The sequence below is a fragment of the Amphiura filiformis genome, chromosome 16, assembly GCF_039555335.1.
Source record: "Amphiura filiformis chromosome 16, Afil_fr2py, whole genome shotgun sequence".
Lineage (NCBI taxonomy): Eukaryota > Metazoa > Echinodermata > Ophiuroidea > Amphilepidida > Amphiuridae > Amphiura > Amphiura filiformis.
The window spans coordinates 44,776,976-44,804,056 of record NC_092643.1 but is presented as its reverse complement, the minus strand read 5'-3'; the positions used below and the strand labels follow the sequence as shown (position 1 = coordinate 44,804,056).

Below are 27,081 nucleotides of genomic sequence, written 5' to 3'. Positions count from 1 at the left end.
ACCGCTAGAATATACCTCACTTCTTAACATATATAAAGAACCCCTTGTCTTGAATCACTGAAATTTCAGTGAAGTAATTGGATTCCTTGCCCCTATAATATACATATAACTTTTGTTACCAGTGTGTAGTTACTTTTTGAGAAAAATGCAAAATTTGTCACAAAATTTATCAGAGGGTGTAGTGCCACCTTAAGTAGTCAGTAATTGTTTTAGTTGTCCAAATTCAACATTCTAAGCTGTCAATACATCATACCCTCCCTAGATTTGAAAAAGTAACCAGTAGTTTTGACATGCTGACATGTGAATTTTCACATATATGCCCTATTGCACACTCCCGCATCCGCCTGCGCCACATCCGCCTGCTCCTCCACCCCTGGCATTTTTATTTCAACTGATGTGATTTTTTTACTGAATAATTTATAATTATATGCTTCAGTAGACTGAAAGAGTATAATATTAGGCTTAAAATGAGGTATCAACCACTGTTGTAGGATATGGGGTTACGGAAAGCCAATCAAATTTGTAGCGCAATTTTCAGAAAAGTGTAATCCCTCCACCCTTTTAGCATACCCAACTTATGACATGCGACCAAATACAAGCCTTCCATTATGGCTGGTATCATCATCTCGATTGGTGTCTTGTGTTAGTATTATTCCATATTTTGCTGGTAGAAGTTCAATGAAACCCTCCATAATTCACGACTACTGTCACTTGTGTTATAAACTCGATGTGTTTACTATATTGTCGCTCGGGTCCGCGACTAATCGCAGGGACCAGTCTATCATTAGCTATTCTATACACTTTTCAATAGCCTTATTGTGATGTGTGGGAGTTTTAAAAGCCGAGCCATGAACAAAATATAATGCGAGCACCCGGGGGCATCAACTTTAGAGGTGACGGTATGTGCCTGTCAATATATGCCCCTCTTTTGAAGCCGACTATACCCGATGACCAGGCACCTTCAGTTTTCAAAATATTATACCCAATGACCCCTTTTTCATTTTGATTGTACATGACCCTTTTTTTTTTTTTTTTAAACCCCAACGTTTTGTACTGATATGCGCCTACTTCGCGACGCTTGTACAAAATGTAGGCACATATACCCATCAATTCTAAAGTTGAGTGCCCCAGGGCGAGCGCATACTGCGGGCCAATGAACAATGAGATAGTGGCTTTTCTGATATCACTTTGAGGAACTGTTGAAGTATAAATCAGCCAACGAGTAGGTGTGTCCAAATTGCACATCTTGAATTGAGACCAAGACATGCTGTTATTTCAATTGTTATATCGTTCCGGTTGGTTTATTACCTACCATTGCCTACGAGATGCAGTTCTAAGGTGACAGAGGGACAGGTCTGCAATTCGATTCCACAACCATTCATACCTTTCATCTGTTTTATTGTATTATCGTGCGAATTGCTCCGTGGTACCTTACGGGTACCTGAATTTTATTTGAATGAAGATGACTCTGTCATGCTCGACGTTATATTGCATAATTTCTATACAGTATATGCAATAAACCAACCAGAACAGTATAACAATTGAAATAATAGGCAGTTCTAAGATAGGTTAAGAAGAATATAACGTCATTCTGTATTATTATTCAAGGTTGTAACGTGTGTCTATGCTGTCATGTAGGCCTACCTGGCAACAGACACGCCCCCGGTACAAACAGATGAAATTTGTAGAAAAGCGTGATTATGACAAAAAACATTAAAAATGATACTTTGAGGTATTGTTTTTTTAATTTTTATATGGCAGATCATACATACACATGTGCTGAGGTCAAAAAGGTAAAAATTTTGTTTTTGACCCCTGACTCACCTGTCATTCCAAACAACCCCTTAATAGGCCTATAAATTCAACTTTGATTATTAGTAATAATTTGGAACACACTAAACATTGGTATAGATAGAGCAAACTAGAAACCTATATGAATTATTTAAAAAAACCTTAATTTTTATGCAATTTAATCAAAATTGAAGGCCAAAACTTAGAGTTTAAATGACAAAAAAAATTAGTTAAAACAGCTAACAATAACATTGAAAAGTCTCTTTGTAATTTAAACACCAATAAACATTGTTTTCTATATTTTAAACCCTTCTTTACTCATATTAAAAGGTTTCTAGCTTCTTCCAAAATCGGAGCTGTTATTAAATTGGAAATGAATGTAGGCCTATTCCCAGCAAACGCACGTACAGCGAAAAACCTGGTGGCGTCCATGCACGCGCTTGTGGATGTCCTCATTTTTTCACGTGCATTTTAAATAGACAAAGACACGAAAACGCATGGAAATGCTCCTTAAGGTGGCACACAGGATCACTCAAAGTGGCCAATTTTAGACATTGTTTTGTGTTGTATCTTTAAAAGTAATGATGATAAGTACATAAAAGTATACATTTTCAGAAAGGAAATGATGCAAGGAATCCAACTAGCACGGCAGATTTATGCAAAAATGAGCACTTTTTGAGAAAAGCGCTAAAATTGATTTTCCATGCCAATTTTTTTCGGTCCGCCATAACAACTTACCCTAAATATCAAAATTGACAAAAAATGGCATATCTGTGTTCTAAAGACACAAATCTAGAAAGTGTTTTCTCAAATTTATGAATTTTTTCTTCGTTTTGAAAATATACCTTAAATTATCTCAAATTTTGGTCAAAATTGAAAAAAGTCAAATTTTGATCTTTTTGACCCATATTTTTAAAACGAAGAAAAAATTCAAAAATTTAAGAAAACGCTTTCTAGATACGTGTCTTTAGAACACAAATATGCAATTTTCATCCATTTTGATATTTTGGGTAAGTTGTTATGGCGGACCGAAAAATTTTGACGCTTTTCTCAAAAACTGCTCATTTTTGCAGAAATCTGCCGTGCTAGTTGGATTCCTTGTGTCATTTCCGTTCTGAAAATGTATACTTTTATGTACTTATCATCATTACTTTTAAAAATACAACACAAAATAATGTTTAAAATTTCTGACTTTGAGTGATCCTGTGTGCCCCCTTAAAGGGTACATACCACCCAAAAAAAAACTTTCCACAGACTTTAGGTGCTAAATAGGGGTCGCATTTTTAGGCCATACGTCGAGTTACTTCCATCTTTAAATATATCATTGATATCATCAAAATCAGAACAGGGGGTCCTTTATGCAATTTATATCTTCCAAACAACATATTATGTGATGGAAAGGAAAACAAGGATTTTTTCCCAACAAAAGGGGTCACTTTGGGGTCAGTGTCATTTGGAACATCCTACCATAAAGCAGTACTTACATCAATAACACATCTGCAGGCTTCAGATCGGCAGCTTTACCAGCCATCCGAAGACCGCAGCCTCCTGCTTCCATCAACGGGTGGTAACTCCCACATCAAGTTTATAGCAGCAGGCCATGAAAATATGCATGACAAAATTCTCTATCTATTGACTACTTTATCTTGTAATTTAGTTTTAGTGTCTTTAAGAAACGGCTTTTTTTTTAAGAGTTCGTGTACTTTATGTGTATATTTTCACCCGTATAAACTATTCAACTCGAGGGCGCCTTTCCCGCTTTATTTAAAATAATTTTTAAGTCAGAGATAGTGGGCTAATTTAAATTAGAAAGAGCGAACTTTATTGAAAATTAGAGATGTATAGTGGGCTTTATTTAAAATTAGGAATAGCGGGCGCTATTTAAAATTAGAGATAGCGGACCTTATTTGAAATTAGAGATAGCGGACCCTATTTGAAATTAGAGATAGCGGACCTTATTTAAAATTAGAGATAGCGGACCTTATTTGAAATTAGAGATAGCGGACCTTTTTTAAAATTAGGGATAGCGGACCTTTTTTAACATTAGAGATAGCGGACCTTTTTAAAATTAGAGATAGCGGACCTTATTTAAAATTAGTGATAACGAACCTTAGGTATAGCGAACCCTAATCAAAATTAGTGATAACGAACCTTAGAGATAGCGAACCTTAATTAATTAGGGATAGCGAACCTTAAACAAAATTAGTGATAGCGAACCTTAGGTATAGCGGACCTTTATTGGAATTAGTGATAACGAACCTTAGAGATAGCGAACCTTCAATAAATTAGTGATAGCGGACCTTATTCAAAATTAGTGATAGCGAACCTTATTTTAAATTAGTGATAGCGAACCTTATTTAAAATTAGTGATATCGAACCTTAGAACTAGCGAACCTTATTTTAAATTAGTGATATCGAACCTTAGAAGTAGCGGACCTTTTTTTAGGTATAGCGAACCTTTTTCTCTGTTAGAGATAGCGGGATTCTGTCTCCATAGACTTTACACGTTAGTGATAGCGAACCTTAGAGATAGCGAACCTTAGAGATAGCGGACCTTAGAGATAGCGGGATGTCACCCTTTTCATCCCAGCTATATACTAAGTACATATCATTAAATTTATAAAGTTGAAGTTACTTCGAGGACTGTTAAAGTTCAAAAATATATAAAATATCATTAATTTTGAATAATTTGCCATAAAATGTGCAATAGCGAATTTCAAGAAATCAAAAACGATTTGATATCAGAAGGATATATTCCTCGTATTCAGAATGCAATTTGGTGTGTCTGATGTGCTCTCGGGTAGGTCCCACAAAAATACTGTGCAGACGTTGCTATCCGATCCCTTAATTAAAAGCCAGATTATCTATGGGATGGCATGCAAATAATTAAGGTTACTGTATGTGTATATCCGGATCCCCAAAGGTGAAGATTTTAGGTCTTACATGATCCTAGACACATCTTGTGAGCCGCCGTTATCATGTCCAAGTTTAAACTGCTCAAGTCCCAACACACCTTGAAAAGAAAAACAAACGAACATCAATTTTTGGTGAGTATGCTCCCCCGGAATTTTGAGGTGGTGGGTAATGGGTTTTTGGAAGCTGACGGCGTACCGGTAAAAGGGGGTGTTTTGGTGCTGCTGAAACGGTATTGGTAGATCAAGCAAACACATAGTATTATTTTTAGGTAATACCCCTTTAATAATTCCTACCCGAATCACGTAGTATCCCTTTAATTTTCATTTCATGACAATTTTGTTACGAAATACAGAGCAGAAGTTCCCGAAGAGAATACAAAACCTTTGAAGTGTGTGCTGTTTAATTTCCCATATGCACAATATTTAAGCGACCAGCAGGTCCGATTGACTATCCTGAGCCCAATTATAGATGGCGCTACAGCCATTATATTTGTTTCCCCTAATTGCCTATACACATTATTGATGTGGCATTGTTTATTGTGGTATTGTACCACCCATACCACTAAACACAATGACCATAACTTCCTGTTAAAACTGTCTTTACAGACCACCCCTTCATTAGGTCACTGAACACACCCCAAGATTTCTTGAAAAATGTGATTTTTCAGTGGCGTACCGTGGCCGCCCCAACCCCGGGGGGCTGAAGTAGAAACAATTTTGCCGCCCCTTCTTTAACAGCCCGAAAAGGTTGACCCAATTTTTTCACGGTCGTTTGAAAAGTGAAGAGCAAAAAAAAAAAAAAAAAAGGAATTTAGGCGATAGCACCCTAAAAGCAACCTTTTTTCAAAATTGTTTATACTTTTTCAATTTTTTGCGCCCTTTTTTATTTGCTGATTCATTTTACCGCCCCATTCGTTTTTGCCGCCCCTGTTTTTGCCGCCCCTTCTTCTTTCGCCGCCCCTTTTCATTTTTGCCGCCCCCTACTTTTACCCCGGGGGGCTGGCGCCCCCAAAGCCCCCCCAAAATACGCGCATGTTTTTACATCAGAGTAAAATTCTACGATGACAATTTCGTCCCTTTGTACATGATCGGAAAGGTCTTTCCTATAGCTAGCTCCTATGCATTGCAAATGTTACAAGAGCGTTGTGACAAATTATAGATGGCTCTACATCAACATTGCAGCCCAGTGCAGCCAGTGAGGTCTTGTTTTAGCTATAGGTTTCCTATTCCCTACGGTCTACAAATACCCATATTATAACATTTCTGTAAAAATAAATTAGTATTTATTTTTCATAAAATGTTAGCTTTTACTGTCAGATATGTCCCTTTTAATTTTGAGCCGAACAAGTGAGGTAAAGCATAGAAAATTGGAATTTACTACTAGCGTAGCGACCATGCATGTTACTCCCGCGGTTGTAATACGGTACGATCCTCTGGGTGTGTGTGTATGTGTATCCCGCAATATTTCCATCGTAATAATAAAACGACGGTTCCAGCGTTTTATTCAAAATCTCAGATTTTGACAAAACTACAACACCTAAAGTCTTGATTTTTTAAAAGAGTATCTTTATTGACTATAAGTACATTACAATCGTGTAAAAGCCAGAATTTATAAAAAATTTGAGGGCGTTCTCCTCAGCAAATGTTATAATATGGCTTTAACTTATTGTTCGCGTTTGAACGAAAAAGCGAGCATTTTTGATGGGCGCAAAATTAGCAAAATCGCTAAAAATAGGTTTGTTTCTATCCTGTGCTACGCGAAATAATGCAAAAGGGAATGTTTTCAAAGTTCACCGACGAGCATGAGTACCCTCCGATACGGAGTGCTGGAACCGGGCAATTTGATAACAAAAGACAGCATTTGACCTCTTTCTCATACATATTATTCACGCTTCAAGCTTTACAAACAGGATATGCTAAGAACTGGTACTGGGTGTTTTGATCAATCTAGGCATAGAGTTCCCGCGGAACAACAAAACAGCATATAGACATTGCATTACTTACGCGTTCCGGTTCTTCTCGTTCCTTTGGTCAGCCAGTATAATGTTGCACTACCAATACCGCCACATCCAACCACTATGTAATCGTAGAAATTCGGCTGGTTTCTTGCCATGATTTTAAAACCCAAAATGGATAATTGCATGTATAATTTGTTTTCAAAATTATTGATATACCCGGTATACAAACAACGTATTAATGAAACCATGAACTATCGTCTGTGTCCCGGGGTCTGTGTATACTTCCCGGGATGTACTTAGCTGTAATTGAACTTTTGAACATTTGCCTGGTATAATGAAAATTCCCTTTAAAAGGGAATGGTCTACTAGCCTGCAAGGTCAGTATTCCCAGGTATACATGTAGTCGGAGAAAATGGTCGTGTGAAGTTGTGTACCATGTAAAATATTGTTTACTTTCAATAACAACCAGCGGTGAGTATTCAGAAATCGCCAGGTGCTACGAGGGTACCCTTGAGCAAACTGAGTTAATAAAACCGTTGATCTCCGGTTTTATTCTGAGCTCACTGGTCGAGTGCTGGATAAACATATCGCTTGCGTGTTGTACATTGAATCATTGAATCGGTGATGTACCATATAAACTGTATGCATATCGCTATTCGTCTTACGTCTTGTTTGTACATCACATCAGCCGCGTGTAGCTCTGCCAGTAATGGTGATAATAATACGATCGGCGAGATTATACACGCATTGTAAGCGCTGTCCGTCTTGACGTATAATCTGTGTGCATATCTGTATTCGTCTTACTTCTTGTTTGTTCGTCATAGCTGTGTAAAACTACGCCAATATTCATGACAATAATACGATCAGCGAGCTGATAAACGCATTGTAGGCGCTGGAATGAAATAGCAATTTTCTTAGTTTTGCCTCATTTGTTTGGCTCAAAATTAAAAGTGGACAATGTGATCAGGTGATTTCTAACATTATTTTAAATAGGAATCTATTATTTATGGAAATCACACATTATAACTTTACGTGTAATACATCATTAAAGCTATATTGTCTTTTGTCCCTTTTGAGATGTCAAATCCAGATCTTCAAAACGACGTTGATGTTAATATAATGATGTATATTGTTAGGATCAGAAGCATTTAACAAATCAGTAACAGTTTGAATACCCTTTTCATACCAATCTTGGTAATAAAAATGCTGCTTAGAGTCTATTAAACCAAAGATATTGTTAGGAGGAGTAATTATCAATGTCAAAGCATAATAAATGTTGAGCCGCCTCATTTCTATTACTATTATTGCAGACATTATTTTATTGAGTGCCTCAGCTAAAAAAAAAAAGAACAAAGCGATGAAAAGGCATAAAAACCTAATGCAGTGATACTGAAAAAAGGCTGACGGTGGAATCATTATGGACGGGAACAAAAAATGCGTTTTAAAACGCTTCCTGAACATGACGGTCGTGGAGCTGACCGCGACAGGTACGTAAACTGATCCATATCACCGTAGCCTCTTTTTTGGTCCTTCAGTGCAGTTCATTCTTATTTCATCAAATTCCATCCTTGGGCACTGAAGAAGAAGAGTGTCATTACCAGAGCGAAGATTTTGCCGTCTAGTCTATAGGGTACAAGAACCTCAGTCAGGTAATGAGGAACAAGCTCGTGCAGTCCTTTGAAAACATTGAGCAGAATTTAACTCACTGATCCACAGGTAACCAATGGAGTTGTGATAACAGCAGCGAATGGGTGAAGTCTTTCAACTCCGAAAACAATCTTAGTGAATGAGTGCTTCATATAGATCATTAATCTTATAGTAAACTTAATTGCATACGTATGTGTGTACTACTGTGTTATACGAGGGTCATTCAAAAAGTTCTACCTGTTGGGTCATAACTTTTGTTTTGTTAAAGGTAGCTACTTGCAAATTTGCATATATAGCTCGAACATCAAAATTATAAAGACATTTAGTAACAGAGACATTGGCTATGTGCGCGGAAGGAGAAGTGGAGATGTCAACATGGATCAATGTACGTCACCATGGAGACACCCGTTGTCATAATACATCAAAAGGAAGATGACTTGATAGTGGTGTACTGTTCTTTCTACGATTTTAACCCCATATCGCAAGTTGTCCAACAGATAATGCACTTTAATATTGCATGGATAGATTAATAATGTGGTTTTTTACAGTTTACAGATTGGACTTTGCAAATTTGGCCTTCAAGGATTCCCGACCGTAAAACATATCCTTCTTGAAAGTCGGATCCGTGATGGCAGGTCGGTCTACTTTAAACGGTTCGAGATTGTAAGATGACTTCCTATTTAAAGCCAGATCGCTCAGAGTTTTGCCCAGAATGCTTGCAAATCTACAGAAGAATACAGAAGAAAAGAAAATGATTTCATCGTTGCTTTCCTAAGTTCTGATATAGTAAACTTTCTGACGGTAATCATCAATTTTATACAAGTTGAAAACATAACGCTCGTAGCTCGCACTTACGGGTTTACATAACATAATTTTGTTTTGACAACACATAACAAATTTAGATTTGTTTATGCTTGTGAAGATTGCATGATTGCGTGTTAGTCATGTTAGGAGGGAGCAGAAGATCATTATTCGTTTCCAAAATACTTACTTGTACGCATGCCCAGCACCACAGCAAACTATAACCTCAGGAAAGTTGACTTTCGCACACGTATCGATGACGAAATTGCGGTCAGGGGTCATCGTGTAAACACACGTTTTTGTGTAGGCAATCGGTCCTAGAAACTGAAATTGCAGTAAAAAAAACACGAATTAGTAGATAAATACGGTTTTAGCTAGACAGTTAGAATGCGGTAGCGTAACTAGCGGTGGGGCAGAGAATAAAAGAAAAAAGTGCCCCTCTGGCAAAAAAAATGAAAGAGAAAAATTGGGAAGGGAAAGGAAAAGAAAAGGGCAAGGATCCCACTTCCCACAAAAATTGACCACGAGCATGGGCTAAAATAGTATAAATGAGCATACGCAGATCGTAAAAATGAGTCATTTCAGCTCATGTATGGCAATGCTGCATTTGTAGTGGGAAAGATACATATCATTTTATCGAACATGTGGTTTGCTTAACCCGAGTCGATCGGCCTATCTAGAACAAAATCACCATGCGTGGCTGTTAAAGAACTAGTGGGTTCGCCCTATTATCACGGCAATGATGACGCTGTGTGAAGCACCCGGAAAAAAACCTGCGAGGACTAGCATGGATCGGCAACCAAACTCACAACACGGGGATTCAATCAAACCTGGGCCGCAGTGATGAGAGGCGGGTGAAAAGACAAAAGCCAATTTTACAAGACGGTGTCACATCACTCTGTATGAACGTGAGCATCGTTTTGATGGGTAAAAACGCCATCGCAAATTCTACTCCTCGGGCTACATTCAACTTACCTTCGGAATGGTTTCTTTTAGGAAATCCACACAAAACTTTTCCCGTTTTGGATCTGGTTTAAAGTTCCTTGTTTCGACTGTGACGGTAGGGCTCATGCCGGCATCAACACCTAACTTAAAATAGGTGTTGCCATGCGGCGGGAGGCCATAAACATTAAATTCTGGCATATTATAGCTAAAAACTGGAAATCTGTAGAAAAACAATTGGTATAACATGAAAAGTGTGTGGCCAGATTGCGGTCCGATTATAACACATTGGTGATTTGAAATTACTTGGTACTCTACGTGCTCTAGGTCGGTTAAAATGAGTAAGATTTAATCTTTTCCTAGAGAAGTCCTTTTCAGAGTACTGAACTTTCGGTACTCCAACAAGTGCCGTCTCCAGAGCAACTAAATTAACCAGATGTTGTACCTGAGGCTTACATACACTATGGGAACTGTCAAGAGGACATGTCAAAGTGATGGACAGGAAGTGTGACAAAGTGTATATTGGTGAAACTGGCAGAATGTTGAAGAAGAGGATTTAGTGAACACCAAAGAGACATTGATTCTGGCAACAAAAATGTATGGTTAAACCAACATGACATTGACTGGGACAGTATCAAGATTTTGGATATGAACACTAAGTGGTCTGAAAGGAAGTTCTTGGAAGCTTGGCATATATGCAGACAATTTCAATAGGGAGGGAGAAATGGCCATTCCTCCAAAATGGAATAGATTATTCAAAAGGAAATACTCAGGGCTGTCTTCATCTTTTCTTTATTCAGAATATCAAAATATTATTATACCTGGATTTGCCGCAGTCTTTCATATGTGGCGTTCTAAAAAACGTAACTTGTTCTTGAGTGACCGTGACTGGTATTGTGAGGCCTATGGAACGTAGAACATTGTTTAGCCACGCCCCTGCTGTAATGATTACACGACGGCAGGTAAAGATGCCTTTACTTGAATATACCTGTGAGTATTTGGAATAAAATAGTGGAAAAGTTTACGACAGTGTTGACAATGCAAGCACAATTCTCGCCTCCGCGCACGAGTTTCAACGCGATACATGATAAAATTCGACATCTGAACTCTGACATGAGAATATCGACGGAGCAAGTAGCCTTGCTTTCTGAGAAGGAGGGAAAATGTCCCGGGGAAAATGTGTATGAATGAAGACAATATTCAGCTTTAGAGGGCTCTACATTGGTCTTTTTAAATTGTGATGTGGCATCTACATAGAAAAATTCAACATCTACCAAAAAGTAATTACCCCCTTTTATATAATGGCCATTATTCCTAAGCCGTTGATCGTATGCCAAAGTTGGACTATGCATATTAACGGTTTAGAAATAATGGCCATTATTTAAAGGGGTAATTACATTTTGGTAGATGTTTAGAAACTTTATGTACCCAGCAAACACAAAAACATTTTAAAAACGTTTTAAATAAGTTATATTTTGGCTTTTGGTTTAGGTAAAAACGTTTTAATAACATTTAAATGTCGGGTTATATAACTGAGGTCATGATAACGTTTTAAAACGTTTTGTATGAAAACACACTACAACAATATTTTTTAATGTTTTCAAAAAATGTTATTGTAAACTATTTTTGCAAACATTTTTGCAAAATATTGTGTCAATACTTAAATAACAATAAATGTTAAAATGTTTGAACCCAGCAAACACAGAAATGTTTTTAAAATGTTTTTTCAAAACCTTTTAATAACATTTAAATGTCGGGTTATATAAAGGTCATGAAAACGTTTTTAAAACGTTATTGAAAATATTTTGGGCAAACATTTTTCGCAAAATATTTTTTCAACTCCCAAAATAACATTCTGTTTAGAATGTTTTGTATCAAGTTTTCAAGAACGTTTTTGGAATGTTATTAAAACGTTTTTATACCCTTTATATAACCCGACATTTAAACGTTTTCTGTAAAACATTTTTGTTTGCTAATCAGTAGATTATCAATAAATGTTTTTTAAGCTTATGAAAACGTTTTATACTCTTAATATACCCTTTATATAACCCGACATTTAAACGTTTTCTGACAACCTTTTATAACCTTTTGCGAATGATGTCGAAAACGTTTTGTGTTTGCTGGTAGGCGAATTAACCTTATTCATGTGTGACCAATCTTGACAAAGTAGATTGACAAATTGCCATACATACTACGATTGTACCATCGGATTGTCTACCGATACGAGCGACAGTGGCATTTTCCAACACTGTAGCACCATTCGCTTCAGCAAGTTGAATATGCGTAGAATTCCCACGGGCCGCATCCACCAATCCCCCTTCTTTCTGGTACAACGCTATTAGATTCTTGGCAGTTATTTGTGGAAAACGTTGGCGAAGTGTTTCTCCTTCTAACATTTCGAAGCTGCATGGCAAAAGAGAGAATATTTTACGGTATAAAGATTTAAAACGGGCTGCGTTCAGATCTGTTCATATTGTGTTTGTGCCTCATAAGTCTGTCGATCTGGTTAAGGGCTGGGGTATGAACGTTTGGACAGTATTTATTGTGGGACATTAGAGCACATCAGACATATCGAATTGCATTCTGAATACGAAGAATGTCATTCTGATATCAAATAATTTTGATTTTTGAAATTCGCAATTTAATACACATTTTATGGCAAATCATTAAAATTGATATTTTTGATATTTAACAGTACTTGAAGTAAACTTTATAAATCTGATGATTTATACTTAAAGTGTATGTAGGTGGGATGAAAAGCCGACGATCAATTGAAAATTTTGACCTTTCGTATTGAAGATATTGATTTTTTTCCAAAACACCAAAAAAATTAGGTCTTTTTGGGAAAAAATCCATATCTTCAATATGAAAGGTCAACATTTTCAATTGACCGTCGGCTTTTCCTCCCTGCTACATACACTTTAAGAATATGTCATTAGATTTATATAATTTACTTCGAGGACTGTTATATATCAAAATGTGAAAAATATCAAATTTTTATAATTGGTCGTAAAATGTGTATTATATTGTGATTTTCAAAAAATGAAAATTATTTGATATCAGAAAGACATGCTTCGTATTCAGAATGCAATTCGATAGGTCTGAGGTGCTCTCATGTCCCACAAAAAAATACTGTCGAAACGCAATAAACGATCATTTTGGATCCCTTAAGCACGAAAATTCAACATCATGACGTACTATAAAGTGTAGATAGCAGCTTCTAACTAAGCATATACTCTACATAAAGCTGACTCAACAAGATGACTACAAAATGAATTGAAAATATCCCATAGAGCTCCATAGGCATGATATGCGGCCATCGTTTTCTTCTTCTTCTTCTTCAAGGAAATTCCCCCTGTATGTAGGAGCACCTCCGAATTCAGGAGTAAGTTTGTGGGAGTTCAAAAAATCATCCTAGTACATTATTCACAACAATAATTTAATAATATTGAATACCATGAATACGGGTTTAACACACAAAAAGTCATTTTAGCGGCTTGTATCGAGGGGCTTATGGGAGTATTGCCAGTGTATAGATGCGTTCTATTTTACATTAAAGCCATATTATAACATTTGCTGAGGAAGACGCCCTCACTGAATTTTTAAAATTCCTTTTTTTACACGATTAAATTGTACTTTATTAAACCAATATACCCTGCAAGACTCTAAGTGCTGTAGTTTTGTCAAAATCCGTGATTTTGAATTAAAGGCTGATTCAGCGCTTTATTATTACGATGGAATTATTAGTCGAACGCATACACGATGTTCATAACACACAGTACGTCACGGCGTGCAGGACGGTGATATACACTAAAGGGTCGTACCACAACATGACCGAAGGAGTGGTACGTATTGGCGACATGTGCGCTGGTAGTAAATTCCAATTTTCTTTGCTTTGCCGTAGTTATTCGGCTCAAAAATAAAAGGGGATATATCTGACAGTAAAAGCTAACATTTTATGGCAAAGAAATGCTAATCTATTTTGTTTGAAAATGTTATAATATTGCTTTAAGTGAGATCAATCGATAAGGCATTCGACTATGGTGCGAGAGGTTGCGGGTTCAAACCTGGCGGTGCCTATTACGCTCCCGTAGAAATTCCCCTGGACAAGGAACTTACTGCTAATTGTCTCGTTGTAACCCGTACGAAACTCGGGGAGCTGATCCTGGTTGCGATGATTATTTGTGGATTGTCTAGCAGCAAAGTCCCTGATTTGTTGTTAAATGGTTTATGGAATGATGTGGGGTCGTGAGGGTTGTGGATCAACGTCTAGGTGTTGTGCCTGTTGCGTTGCGCACAATATATATTTTTTATAAGTAACCCTTTTCTCTTTCCGGCTTATTACTTACGGTATATCATGTCTTTTCAGCGCATTTGCATATTGGTGTACAATCTGTTCTTCTATGGTTCCTTTTTTACCCAGATTTAAACTACCAGTTTTGAAGACAAGTTGTTCTCCCGATTCTCTCTCCGCTTCTTCCCAGGCTTCATATGCGCCACGAGCTAAAGCAGTGTAGTAATCCTCATGATAGGACAAACGACTGAGCAAGAACAATAGAAATATCTTAGATTTAATTCGCTTCCAGCACAAAATCATTATGTTTTACCTTTCATATAAATAAATGAAAGACCGTATTAAAAAGACTAGTTTGCGTCTGACGTCATCTGTCGATCAAACATGGGCACGGTTTGTTTACAAGTGTCGTGATGATGAAATGCTGAATGCGGCGTTAAAACATGGTGCCTTGTGGTTAATTTTACACCTTCAAATATACAAACCATCTCAAAGGTTAGGTCTTCATAGTCGGAAACTTTCTTTCCTGAAGGCACCATGTCAACAATGCCTTTTCTCTGATAGGCACCAGATGAATCGACCTTCTCTTTACGTGATCTTAACCAATCAAGGCTCGTAGTGAGTATGACAGTGACATCAGTCGCAAACTAATTCGGTCTTTAATTATAAGGCCTCCATGCAACATCTGCGAAAAGTATTCTAGAAGGACCACTGAGTGCAAGAATGTTGAAGAAAGGGTTGAGGATTCATCGAAACGAAAGTGGCTCTACTTGATATAGGTAACATTGATTTTCGGCTAAGAAGCTCTAAGAATTCTATGAACATGCGATTTTTACCGGAATCCTAAATGTGAAAGGAAATGACTGTTTCAACCTATACACATAAAAAGTCAACATCTCTTGCAATGATTTTACAAGAGCAAAATGAAAATCATGTGGTTTACTGTGGAAATCTATGGTGGGCGCGCAACCAACCCTCTATCATGTTTATGGTCATTTTTGATGGTCGGTCCTACTCCCGGTAAGGGGCTGGAAAAAAAAATGTACCCTAAAAATGAGCGCAAAGGATGGATCTATTAGCTTAGCTTAAGGGTGGCTATACATGTGTAACGGTGAAGATTTTTAGGGTGATTTTCTTTTTGTTCAACTTTGGATCCAGGGGCTTACTCGGGCGATAATAAATGTCCAATCCCGTTACACAAAATAAATAGACACACAGATGGAAGACTTGGTGGATATATACAATGTTATGCTCCGGCTTTAATATAATAATATCTGATGATTCGTAGAAACAATGAAGATGGATGCAATAATAATATGATGACGATTGAATTGATATTGACAAGTTGGCAGCTAAGATGGAATATTTGATGTTAATCAGTTGAATGCTCGGATGGAAGTGAAGTAAAATGATCTAAGAAACAAGTTCATATGGAAACCAGCTTAAAGTACCATCTCTGCAACAGCATAAATAATAACCCTAACTAAGCATTTACTTAATACAAATCTTAACAATACATAACCTGATAAAGAGACAAAACTTTCTCATGAATTATTCATAAGTAGGTCACCTACCATCTCAAGCCAAAAGATAAGTGGCAATAATTTACACCACACTTAAGTTTTTAGGATAACAATACACACTCATATAAAAGGAATAAATGGCTAAAGTGCTCTTAAAACTTCTATGAATGGAAGACAATAAACAATGAAGACATAAACATTTAAGGTACTCATAAACTTGAGAATCAAAGGATGCCTACATCAATGAGGTAAATGACCTTTTCAAATTAAAGATAAACCATGATCTATTAAAAACAGTTTTAAAGACAATGATGATTACGATGGAAAATAATTTAACTTGATGATGATTATGATCGATTAATTACAGTCATACAACAGATAGAAATAAATTTGATATGAAACCAAAAACCTACATTAATTAAGAATGACACAATCAAAATAAACAAAATAATAAACATGGCAAATAATGATATTACCTTAATCTTCCTAACATTTCAAACCCTACCCTTATTATTAAGACCAACCATTCTAGTGCCCGTTACATTCACCCCTGCTGCAAAGAAAATGACGTCTCGGCATTTTACATGAAATTTGGAAGATGATAATTTGAATGTTGCAAATTTCAACAAAAACATAATAATCAAATACATGTACATACTTAAGTGATGCAATTATCTCTTTACAATTTAAAGTGCATTATGACCTGTTAATTTGGTGTGAAATCCACAAGGTACACTTTGCTGTAAATACCAAACAATACAAAAGAATCAATAACCACACTTCCACTTTTATGATAAAACAATTAACACAAGTTTTGGAAGAAACAAAACTTCACAATGTTTTGAATGCAATGACTCATTTTGAATTAAGCCTGATAAACAAAATTAATTTGGAAGAAAATAAAGGCCTACATCAATGTAGAATACGTTTTGATATCCTACTTTTAATTTGGTCATGTGAAAATGACACAGATCCAAAAATAAACAACTGCATAACTTTGCATGTATACGATGGAAAACAAGCAAATTATAAGATGACAAGATAATTAGGAACTTAACGAACTTAAGATGGAGGATACATAATTAACAAATCATTAATATTCCTGACAATGAAAGCAAGAACAAAATAGAAAACATGATTGGTGGTTCTACAAATAACTCTTTCATGTAGATGAAAAAACAATAAAATCAATATCATGATGATGAATGAGACATGATATCATAAAATAATAAAACATTGAAGAGCAGCTATTTGGAAAAATGTGATGACATGTTGCGCAAATTAAGATCATCTTTTCCTGTGATCTTCATGCCAAAAACATAATTAATAAAATAGGTTTAATTTACAAAACCTACACTACTCAAGCAAAATAGTGAACCAAATAAACAATCCTAGCAAACCATAATCTTTATGATATGATAATTGAACAAAATAATAGAACACAATGTTAAGGTTCATAACTTAGCTCATATCAAATGACATGTTTAAAGAAAAATAAATTATGAGATAAATTTGTTGGCAAATTACTCAAGATGGTATCATGATGGAAATGAAAAATACCTTTTTTTTAAAAAAATAACTGATGCCAAACACATAATTATATTCAGATGATTTGATGATAATTTTGGATTGACAATTACATGCAAATTGGATCAATTTTGGTAATGATCTAAAATATGCCAAAACACAAAATACCATAACAATAGGTTTAATTTGGAAACCTGTTCAAATCAATTAATAAAACATCAGTTTGCAGAATGAAAATCAATAAACATGTAAAATAACAGGAGAATATCAAAAACTCTGTTTTTAAGAGAAATTTGCTGTGAGCAGTTATGACGCTCAACTTAACTCCTTTGGCCTACACAAAACATGGAGTGAAATAAAATATTGAAGCAATGGCTTCAAACTCAAAACAATAATATACATGATTAATAAAATGCCATGACATACTCAGATTTTAATGAGCAAAATAATAGAATCGCAGAAGAGGACCGCAACTCTTAATTTGAAAGAGGAACTAAGTTTGAATAAGTGCACGTCTTCAAACCTACTCTTTGCAAAACTATATAAACATGATAAACACTTATAAAATAAGCATTTAAGAATTTAAGTTGTACACAAAGAAGACAACAAACTTAATCATGATCATAAAATGAAGCATTTAAAAACCATTATGTGACAAACATAATATAAAGTTACTGAGATAGAAGTGACAGCTAGATTCAACTCTGCTGCGAGGAAATGGCGTCCTCGACATTTATATAATTATGACAGTTTAAGACATGATGACAATAATGATTGAACTTTGATGTAGATTTTAGCAACATACACTACATTATACATGTAAGTTTTGATAGAGTCATTCTTTGAAAGATGTTATTCAGATGACAAATACATGTAGATCGCATAATAATTTTAAATTTAAATGTTGTATGATAATGTCATTATATTTGAAGTGTTTTTCAAAAGTCAGTTTACTTTTGTTGTTCTGCTGCTCGCTGGTAATATATCTTCCATCTCCGATAGCAATTGTATAATGTAGTGGTGATGAGTTCTTGTTCCTTACTAATGTAAAATAGGTGACATAATTTATCAAGCAAATGTCCGTATTGTTCCAAATTAGTATGTTGATGATTGCAGAAGATTTTACTTGCGTTGATGCTTGTTGCATTGGTAATTTCAGAGTCCGAATAGAGGATGGCAGAATCGTCAGAATATAAGCTGCGATATGAGGGGTGAGAGTTGATGGCTACATATCCACAGGAAATAAAAGCATGGTACTTCCTTAGTACTGTCACAAATGGTGGTATAATATCACGAAGATGGCCATGGTGGTCAATGTCCAGAAGGTGTTGGCATAAACATAATAATACTTTCAAGATATCTTGGAATGGAACACGACGGGAAATATCTTCCAGTTGACAAAGTATGAGGAAATCAAATTTTCTATCAAGTAATTCATCGCAGCAATCATCAGTGTGGAAATTGCTCAGTTTCTCCCAAGCTTCAGACATAGCAATTTTATCATGTTCACTAACCAGGTGACTATCAAGAGTAGCTGCAGCTGGTGTGTAATTCAGTTCAGTGTTACTACATGAATCAGATTCAGATGGTTCAGATGATGGATCTTCAGGAGGAATGTCATCATGGATAGAGTGTTCAGATGTTTGATCACTAGTGTCACAGGAGAAATCGTCAGAATTGTATTCAAACATATCATCATGACTATCAGCAAGATCGGGTTCAGAGTCAGATTCACTATGTTCACATTCAGGCTCAATTGCATCAGTTGGATCAGTTTGCTTATGAGAAGCAACACAAGCAGGTTGATGCTGTACATTATGATTGAAACATGGTCTGTCCATGGCATAGCTACTACCACGAACACATATGCCTCCAGGGCCGGTGACGTGAATGGCTTCAGGAGTTCTTCCAGGAATAAGCACGATGTCAAATACAACCGCTTCACCGTCGCCCACACTTGCTTGAACTTTTGCTGGATTGTTCATGGTGATACCTCGCCAATGCACAAACACATCTTCTCTGGTGTCATCGCGGGTGATGAAGCCATATCCGTTCTTAACGTTGAACCACTTTACATGTCCTGATATCTGATGAGCAAGATATGATGGAGATGAACGCTGTCTAAGGTGATGGAGATGACGAAGATAGTTCACTTCAGTTTCCAAGGCTTCCAGCCGCGAAATAATATTAGTTATCATGATGTAGTCCAAGGGTCGTGGGTGCCCTGATCCAATTTGTTGAAGAAAAGTTATCGCCAATTTTTAGCCCCACGTTGAAGACGCCAATGTAACTGTGAAGGATTTTTAGGGTGATTTTCTTTTGTTCAACTTTGGATCCAGGGGCTTACTCAAGGCGATAATAAATGTCCAATCCCGTTACACAAAATAAATAGACACACAGATGGAAGACTTGGTGGATATATACAATGTTATGCTCCGGCTTTAATATAATAATATCTGATGATTCGTAGAAACAATGAAGATGGATGCAATAATAATATGATGACGATTGAATTGATATTGACAAGTTGGCAGCTAAGATGGAATATTTGATGTTAATCAGTTGAATGCTCGGATGGAAGTGAAGTAAAATGATCTAAGAAACAAGTTCATATGGAAACCAGCTTAAAGTACCATCTCTGCAACAGCATAAATAATAACCCTAACTAAGCATTTACTTAATACAAATCTTAACAATACATAACCTGATAAAGAGACAAAACTTTCTCATGAATTATTCATAAGTAGGTCACCTACCATCTCAAGCCAAAAGATAAGTGGCAATAATTTACACCACACTTAAGTTTTTAGGATAACAATACACACTCATATAAAAGGAATAAATGGCTAAAGTGCTCTTAAAACTTCTATGAATGGAAGACAATAAACAATGAAGACATAAACATTTAAGGTACTCATAAACTTGAGAATCAAAGGATGCCTACATCAATGAGGTAAATGACCTTTTCAAATTAAAGATAAACCATGATCTATTAAAAACAGTTTTAAAGACAATGATGATTACGATGGAAAATAATTTAACTTGATGATGATTATGATCGATTAATTACAGTCATACAACAGATAGAAATAAATTTGATATGAAACCAAAAACCTACATTAATTAAGAATGACACAATCAAAATAAACAAAATAATAAACATGGCAAATAATGATATTACCTTAATCTTCCTAACATTTCAAACCCTACCCTTATTATTAAGACCAACCATTCTAGTGCCCGTTACACATGATTTACCGACAAGTGACATATTTCGGACTGCAATCATGTATTATGAAAAGAATAATAGTTTACGCGGCGTCAATGTGACTCGAACCGGCGAGCTGTTACTTCGTTTTTTATGAATCCAGTATTTACCGCTAGGCCACGGAGGCAGTTAGACGGAGACGAGTATAATATCAAACATAAATCTCACAATCCTGTTTACATGCAAATAATTAAGGAATTAAGGTTACGGTATGTGTATAATTATCCAAAGGCTATTTTTTTGTACTGAATAAAATATTTTAGGTCTTACATGATCCTAGACACATCTTGTGAGCCGCCGTTATCATGTCCAAGTTTAAACTGTTCAAGTCCCAACACACCTTGAAAAGAAAAACAAACAAACGAATTTAATCCAATAACACCAATTGCTGGCACAAACACTGCTTTAAGAGTAAGTGATGGGGATGTGGGGACCGGGGAGCATATCATAAATTTTAGTTGGATCTTACTTGCATGATATGCTCTCCCAAAATGTGATGCAATGGGGGGGGGGGGGGGTTCTCGGTTTTGCTTTGGGTAGTGATGTGCCACTGGTATTTCTAAACCATACCCCAACAATTATTAAGGGTATAAAAGTAAGGGTACATGTATATGAAATGCTGCTGTCCTGCAGTAAAGTGTAATGATTTTTTTGTCATGAATGCTACCAATTTGGTTAAAATTAAAGGTCGATTTTGGTATTATAAAAACGTATTTTCATAATTCTCTATTATGGATAAATGCGCGCCAAGCGCGTTATTTTTTTCATCAATATTGGTTAAAACTTTTTTGACCCCCTTCTGTAAGGAGTCACACTTTTTTGGTCTCCCTTTGAAGACCTAAAACTTTTTGACCCCCTCCATTTTGCCCAGCCCCCCTCCCACCACCAAAATATTAACACCCCCTTAGTAAAATGTCACATCTACGCCATAATTATAATCCAAATAAAAACAAATTACAATAATTATATTGATTATGAATCTATCTGTCTGTACTAACAGGTTAATATTCATAGTTGAATCTAATCCTCACTGTAATGGATTAGATAAGATTGGATTTAAGATTAATAGAAAGAAACTGAAACTGCTGAGATTTATAGCATTCATACGTTGTTATTCATTGATTTTAAATATGATATGGAAGCTCATGCACGATAAGAGCTGATTAGAGACATGGCGGCACGCTGGAGTTGGCTCGAGATTAGAGATTAGACCAGGTCCGTACGCAGGGGGGGGGGGGTTGCGACCGCACCTCCCAAAATTTCCCAAAAAGTCCCAAAATTTAGGAATTTGCGAGCTTAGAGAGTAAAAAAATCAGGGTTTTTACGGTTTTTTGGCCAAAAAAGGTCCAAATTTGGGGGGAAAAGTCCACTTTTCACAAAATCGCCCCTCCCCTTTGGTAAAAAGTCCACTTTTTCAAAATCAACACCCCAAAAAAAATCCTGCGTACGGGCCTGGATTAGACATTCGTTATGACGTTGAACATTACACTTTTAATCGTTTTCCTGCATAGATCAAGGGTACTGGAGTCATTTAAGACTCTAGATCGTTTTTGGCCTTTCAAAATTTTGGCCCAAAAATTTCAAATTTTTTTAACTTCGTTATTTGGGCAAATTTCGACCTAAAAACCATTTTTATGTATCAGTCAAGTCTTCTGGAGTATATTGACACTATTTTTGGATATTCAAAAAATTTAACCAAAAATTTCAAAATTTTTGAACTTCGTTATTTGGGCGAATTCCGACCTAATAATCACTTTTATGTATCGATCAAGTGTTCTGGAGTATTTTGACACTATTTTTGGATATTCAAAAATTTTAGCCAAAAATGTCAAAAAATAGAACCTCGTTATTTGAGTGAATTTTTGAATGGCCAAAAATTGTGTCAAAAGACTAGACTAAACTGTAGGAGACTTGAACGATACATAAGAGTTGTTTTTAGGTCGAAATTCATCAAAATAAGGAATTTCAAAAACTTTATATTCACCGTATTGAATTATTCAATTGCGAATGTCTAATCTCTAATATCGAGCCAACTTCACCACGCTGACCTGGCCATGGCCTCACAGATAAAGTCCGGATGAAGCCTTGACAAATGTCAACGCTCCGAAACGAGCTAGAAAAAACGGGAAATTAAAAACGGGGAAACTAATTTAAAAAAAGGATAAAGTAGAAATGGAAGAAATCATTACTGAGAGAAAGTATTATTATAAAGAATATCAGGCGTTAAAAAATCAGAGAATTAAAAAAAAACCGAGGGAAATTAATCAGGGAATAAACTATACGGGGGAAAAGGGGGATAGAAAAAACAACCCGTGGAATTAAACAAAAAAGGTTGAAAAAAAGAAAAACAAAAATCCGGGAAATAAAAAAGTATTCGGGGTATTAAAACAAATCGGGGAATTAAAAACAAATCAAAAACAAATCAAAAACAAAACAGCATAAGGGCTGTGCAATAATTATGAGCCCCCGGGGTAAAATTTCAAACGGCTCGCCAAAATCGCTTGCCCCTCCTTTCGGCACGCCAAAAATCGCCCCCCCCGCTCGGCGCGCCAAAAATACTTTGCCCCTTCCCCCTGGCACATGCCAAATTTTTGGGATCCCCATGTGCAAACCTTAAATGGTCTAGATGTATGTTGCGAGCGCAGCGAGCAGGAAAATTTGCATATTTAAGCGTTTCCGTGCTGTTTTCCTAAGCCTTTTTAGAGCGTTTTATTAAATAGGCGCCCCATGAATGTGTGCCAAAATCGCTTGCCCCCCTTCTCGGCTTGCCAAAATTGCTTGCCCCCCACTTTTGGCTCGCCAAAATTTCTTGCCCCCTCCCCCAATTTTACCTTCCCCAGGGCTCATAATTATTGCACAGCCCCTAAAACATTGCATTACTTACACGCTCCGGTTCTGCTCGTTCGTTTGGTTAGCCAATATAATGTTGCACTACCAATACCGCCACATCCAACCACTATGAAATCGTAGAAATTCGGCTGGTTTCTTGCCATGATATTAAAACTCAAAATAGATAATTACACGATTATGCTTTGTTTTCAAAATTATTTTCATGGAACTGGAACTATCATAGACCTATGCAAATACCCGATATACAAACAAATACGAACCATCGTCTGTGTAAACTTGCCGAGATCAGGGATATGCCGGGATGTACTTGAACTTTTGAACATTACACCTTGCCTGGAATAATAAAAATCCCTTTAAAAGGAATAGTCTACTAGGGCCTACCACAACGTTATTCTCGAGCATACGTGTAGTCGAAGAAATTGGCCGTATATGAAGTTGTAATTAAAATGTTTTACTTTCCGTAACATTCAGCGTTGTGTGTGGATTCAGAATCCGCCAACTTCACAAGTTCTTCCACTAGTCCCTTGGACATGTTGGAGTATTAATCAATGGTTATACTGTACATGTATAATTGTATATACTTCGAATCCTGCATGCCTTTTTTCTTCCATGCTTTGACCTTAAGTGTTATACATGACCAAATCTGTATTTGTATATATTGTATTTGTTTATTCACCTTCGTTGTTTCGGTCAATGCCAAATTCCAATTGTTCCTGAAAAGTGTGTTTACTCAAATGTATGCCCGACCTTAATTCTTGATAGCAGTACAGATATAGCTATCCACTTTTGTCTCTCAACTTTTTTGCTATGATATGTAACTACTTCTTTGTATATAATATTATGTGACAACATGAGAACACATGCAACATTATGCTCAGTATGCAATGAATGATATGACACGTTTTATTTATTAAACTCACTTAGTATTAACATTGTAAATGTTTAATGTAAAACTTACGGTAAAAATACCACGCACTATAAGTCCAATGTCGGTTATATTGCGTGAAACAATAACAAACGTAAAACAAATTTAAGATAATATCAAAGTAAAATAAACTGAAAATAATACCAAACTAAAATATGTATATATTATTCTTAAGCAGCAAATTATAAATATACAATCATGTCACACATGCATTATGATAGGTTTTTCAAAACATACCGAATTAAACTTAAAATTGTCATAATTACGGCCTAAAATATTGTTTGATTAGCGTAACCCGACCGACCCTAAAAATAGACTTTTTTTCTTACTTTTTGCAAAAAAAAGTTTAAAAAAAGTTAAAAATAAAATACAATTGAAAAAGAAAAAAAAATAGAAAAAGTTCCTTGCAAGGCCTTTATCATACGCAATTTACAGCTTAAAATGTGTGTAAAATAAAATGCCAATCGACCTACCCTATTTATTTTTATGTTACGCCAATCAAACAATTTTTTTAGGTGTAATTCGAATTCTGTTGCACGTGGTGCAATGTTTATGATCATACAGGTGATTATATCTGGAATGTATGGATATTATTTGGTATGTTTTGGTGTAGGCATTATTATAGGCCTGTATTTTTATATACATTTTACACCTGTTTCACAGGTGGTTGGGTATTTCAATATGAAAAACACTACAATATTTCAATATTATTCATTCAGCACTTCAGCATATTGTTGCTTAGATTAAGCATATCTGCAAGATATTTGGTTTAAGCAAAAGTGCAAGATATTTGGTTTTAAGTTTTTAAGTTGAGACATGTACACACACTTTGCTACATTTTTATCAAAATATCATTATTTTTATTATTAACATGTAAAGGAAAGCATCATTTTTTTTGCAGCGCAGTTTTTTGTACCGGTTTTACACTAGTATTGCCTGGTGGTTTTAGGTGGTTTTACTTTTTTGTTAATTTCATGCATTGTTGTATACACGTTTGGGTGCAGATTCTTTTTTTTTGTGATAGTGGGGAAATTGCTTATTTTTTGCTCATATAGTTTTTTTCTTTCAGCTCCCTGGAATTCAAATGGTGCGTCCCTAAATTCGCCGTAGAAGTAATGATGTAACATGTATATTACCATAGCGACGGGTCTACACTATTTTTAATATATTGTCCTGCGATATAAAAGGCTGCACTCATGCTGCTGCTGTGTATGGGTGTGTGTGTGTGTGGGGGGGGGGGGGGGTGGGGTGTGTGTGTGTGTGGGGGGGGTGATGGGGCGGGGTGTGGAGGGGTGCAATCATATCACTCGTTTCAAAGACAGAAAGCAGGGACTCAACATAATGTGAAATTTCTATAAACACGACACAAAAAGAAAGTCCCCACTTACGTAACATGACCAATAATTAAAGTCCAATTTTTTGACAAACTATTCCAGTCATTTGTTCGAATAAAATGTTTACAGATTAGACTTTGAAAAATTGGCCTTCAAGGCTTCACGACCGAAAAACATATCCTTCTTGAAATCCGAATCTGCGATAGCAGGCCGGTCCACTTTAAACGGTTGGAGATTGTAGGGTGATTTCCGATTTAAAGCAAGATCGCTGAGAGTTTTGCCCAGAATGCTTGCAAATCTACAGAGGAAAATAAAAAGTCCATCATTATAATCAGCAATTCTACTTACTTTGACGCATCCCACAAACAATATCATGACAACAAGATGGCATTACTGCAGGACAACTTGTTTACGTTTAGATAGTTGGAATTTATGGGCGATTTAATATTGAAAGCAAGCGGGGTATTGTGCGTTATGTGCGTGACAAGCTGTGACACACACCTATAAATATGTTACGAAAATCATATCAGGGAGATTGCGATTTCCAAACGTACGTATCATACGTCCCTGCATCTATTCAAAATACCACATTTTCCATTTTCATAAGTGTTTTTATTAGTGGGTGAATCCGGGGTGTTGGGAGGTACTGGGGGAAGCTGCACTTTTACCATAGGTAGTTGACAACATGGGCCACACAAAAATGCCTGATAGCAATTGAACCGGAATAGCTTTTGTCACAGATATTGGAACATATTGTCTTCCAATATCTGTGATTTTGTGGTGGGAAAAGGTCATCGAACTTCACACAGGGTCAAATTACGAAATTGCTCAAATTGGGTTAAAAACCATCCCAATGCATTCCGCTAGTCACAATGATTCTGAAAATGTATAGTTTGAGCTATTTAGGACGTACCGTTCTTGAGTTATAATAAAAAAAGGTCAAAGGTCACGTTTTTGGCTCTATGAGGTTAAAACATCAAAGCGCTCCGATTTTGCAAAAAGAGGTGTCAAAATGTTTGCTTTAATCAAACAATACAAATAAGGATAGGATTGTATCATCTAGGATTTTTCGTTACCTAGGTAACACAGCAAAATAGGTCAAATACCATTGAGGCCTAATAATATAACGGTCCTGTCTGTGACAAAATTTGAACCATTTTTACGCTTTCACTTATAGCGCAGGTGACACAAAATTTACATACTGAAAGCAAATTTCGTATCCGTGTTCATAGCCAAGTCTAGTTCGAACTGTTCCAGTTTGTAAGATTGTTCAGTCCTTATTAATCCCAAGCAAGATCGCTATTGT

At 36.1% G+C, this 27,081-nt stretch overlaps 2 protein-coding genes across 5 annotated transcripts in view; both read right to left on the bottom strand.

Moving 5' to 3' along the window:
* LOC140136054 (monomeric sarcosine oxidase-like) overlaps window positions 1–27,081 on the bottom strand; it is a 45,517-nt gene that overhangs the window by 10,640 nt on the left and 7,796 nt on the right. Inside the window, exons 1-2 of one of the 4 annotated variants that reach the window (XM_072157756.1) lie at window positions 6,711–6,922; window positions 4,735–4,804 (exon numbers count right to left, since the gene is read on the bottom strand). In XM_072157756.1, the coding sequence (XP_072013857.1) occupies window positions 4,735–4,804; window positions 6,711–6,912 (272 nt within the window). In that variant the 5' untranslated portion in view covers window positions 6,913–6,922. Of the gene's footprint in view, window positions 1–4,734; window positions 4,805–6,710; window positions 6,923–25,721; window positions 26,074–27,081 lie in introns of those variants that run through there. The other 3 variants (XM_072157758.1, XM_072157757.1, XM_072157759.1) reach the window with 3 other exon arrangements.
* Window positions 7,718–24,039, bottom strand: LOC140136055 (monomeric sarcosine oxidase-like). Its single transcript, XM_072157760.1, has 8 exons — window positions 23,551–24,039; window positions 20,937–21,006; window positions 14,404–14,595; window positions 12,247–12,457; window positions 10,876–11,042; window positions 10,088–10,277; window positions 9,303–9,436; window positions 7,718–9,035 (listed from the first exon to the last, which is right to left on the bottom strand). The coding sequence occupies exons 1-8, from the start codon at window positions 23,657–23,659 to the stop codon at window positions 8,861–8,863; spliced, it is 1,248 nt and encodes a 415-aa protein (XP_072013861.1). The 5' UTR covers window positions 23,660–24,039; the 3' UTR covers window positions 7,718–8,860.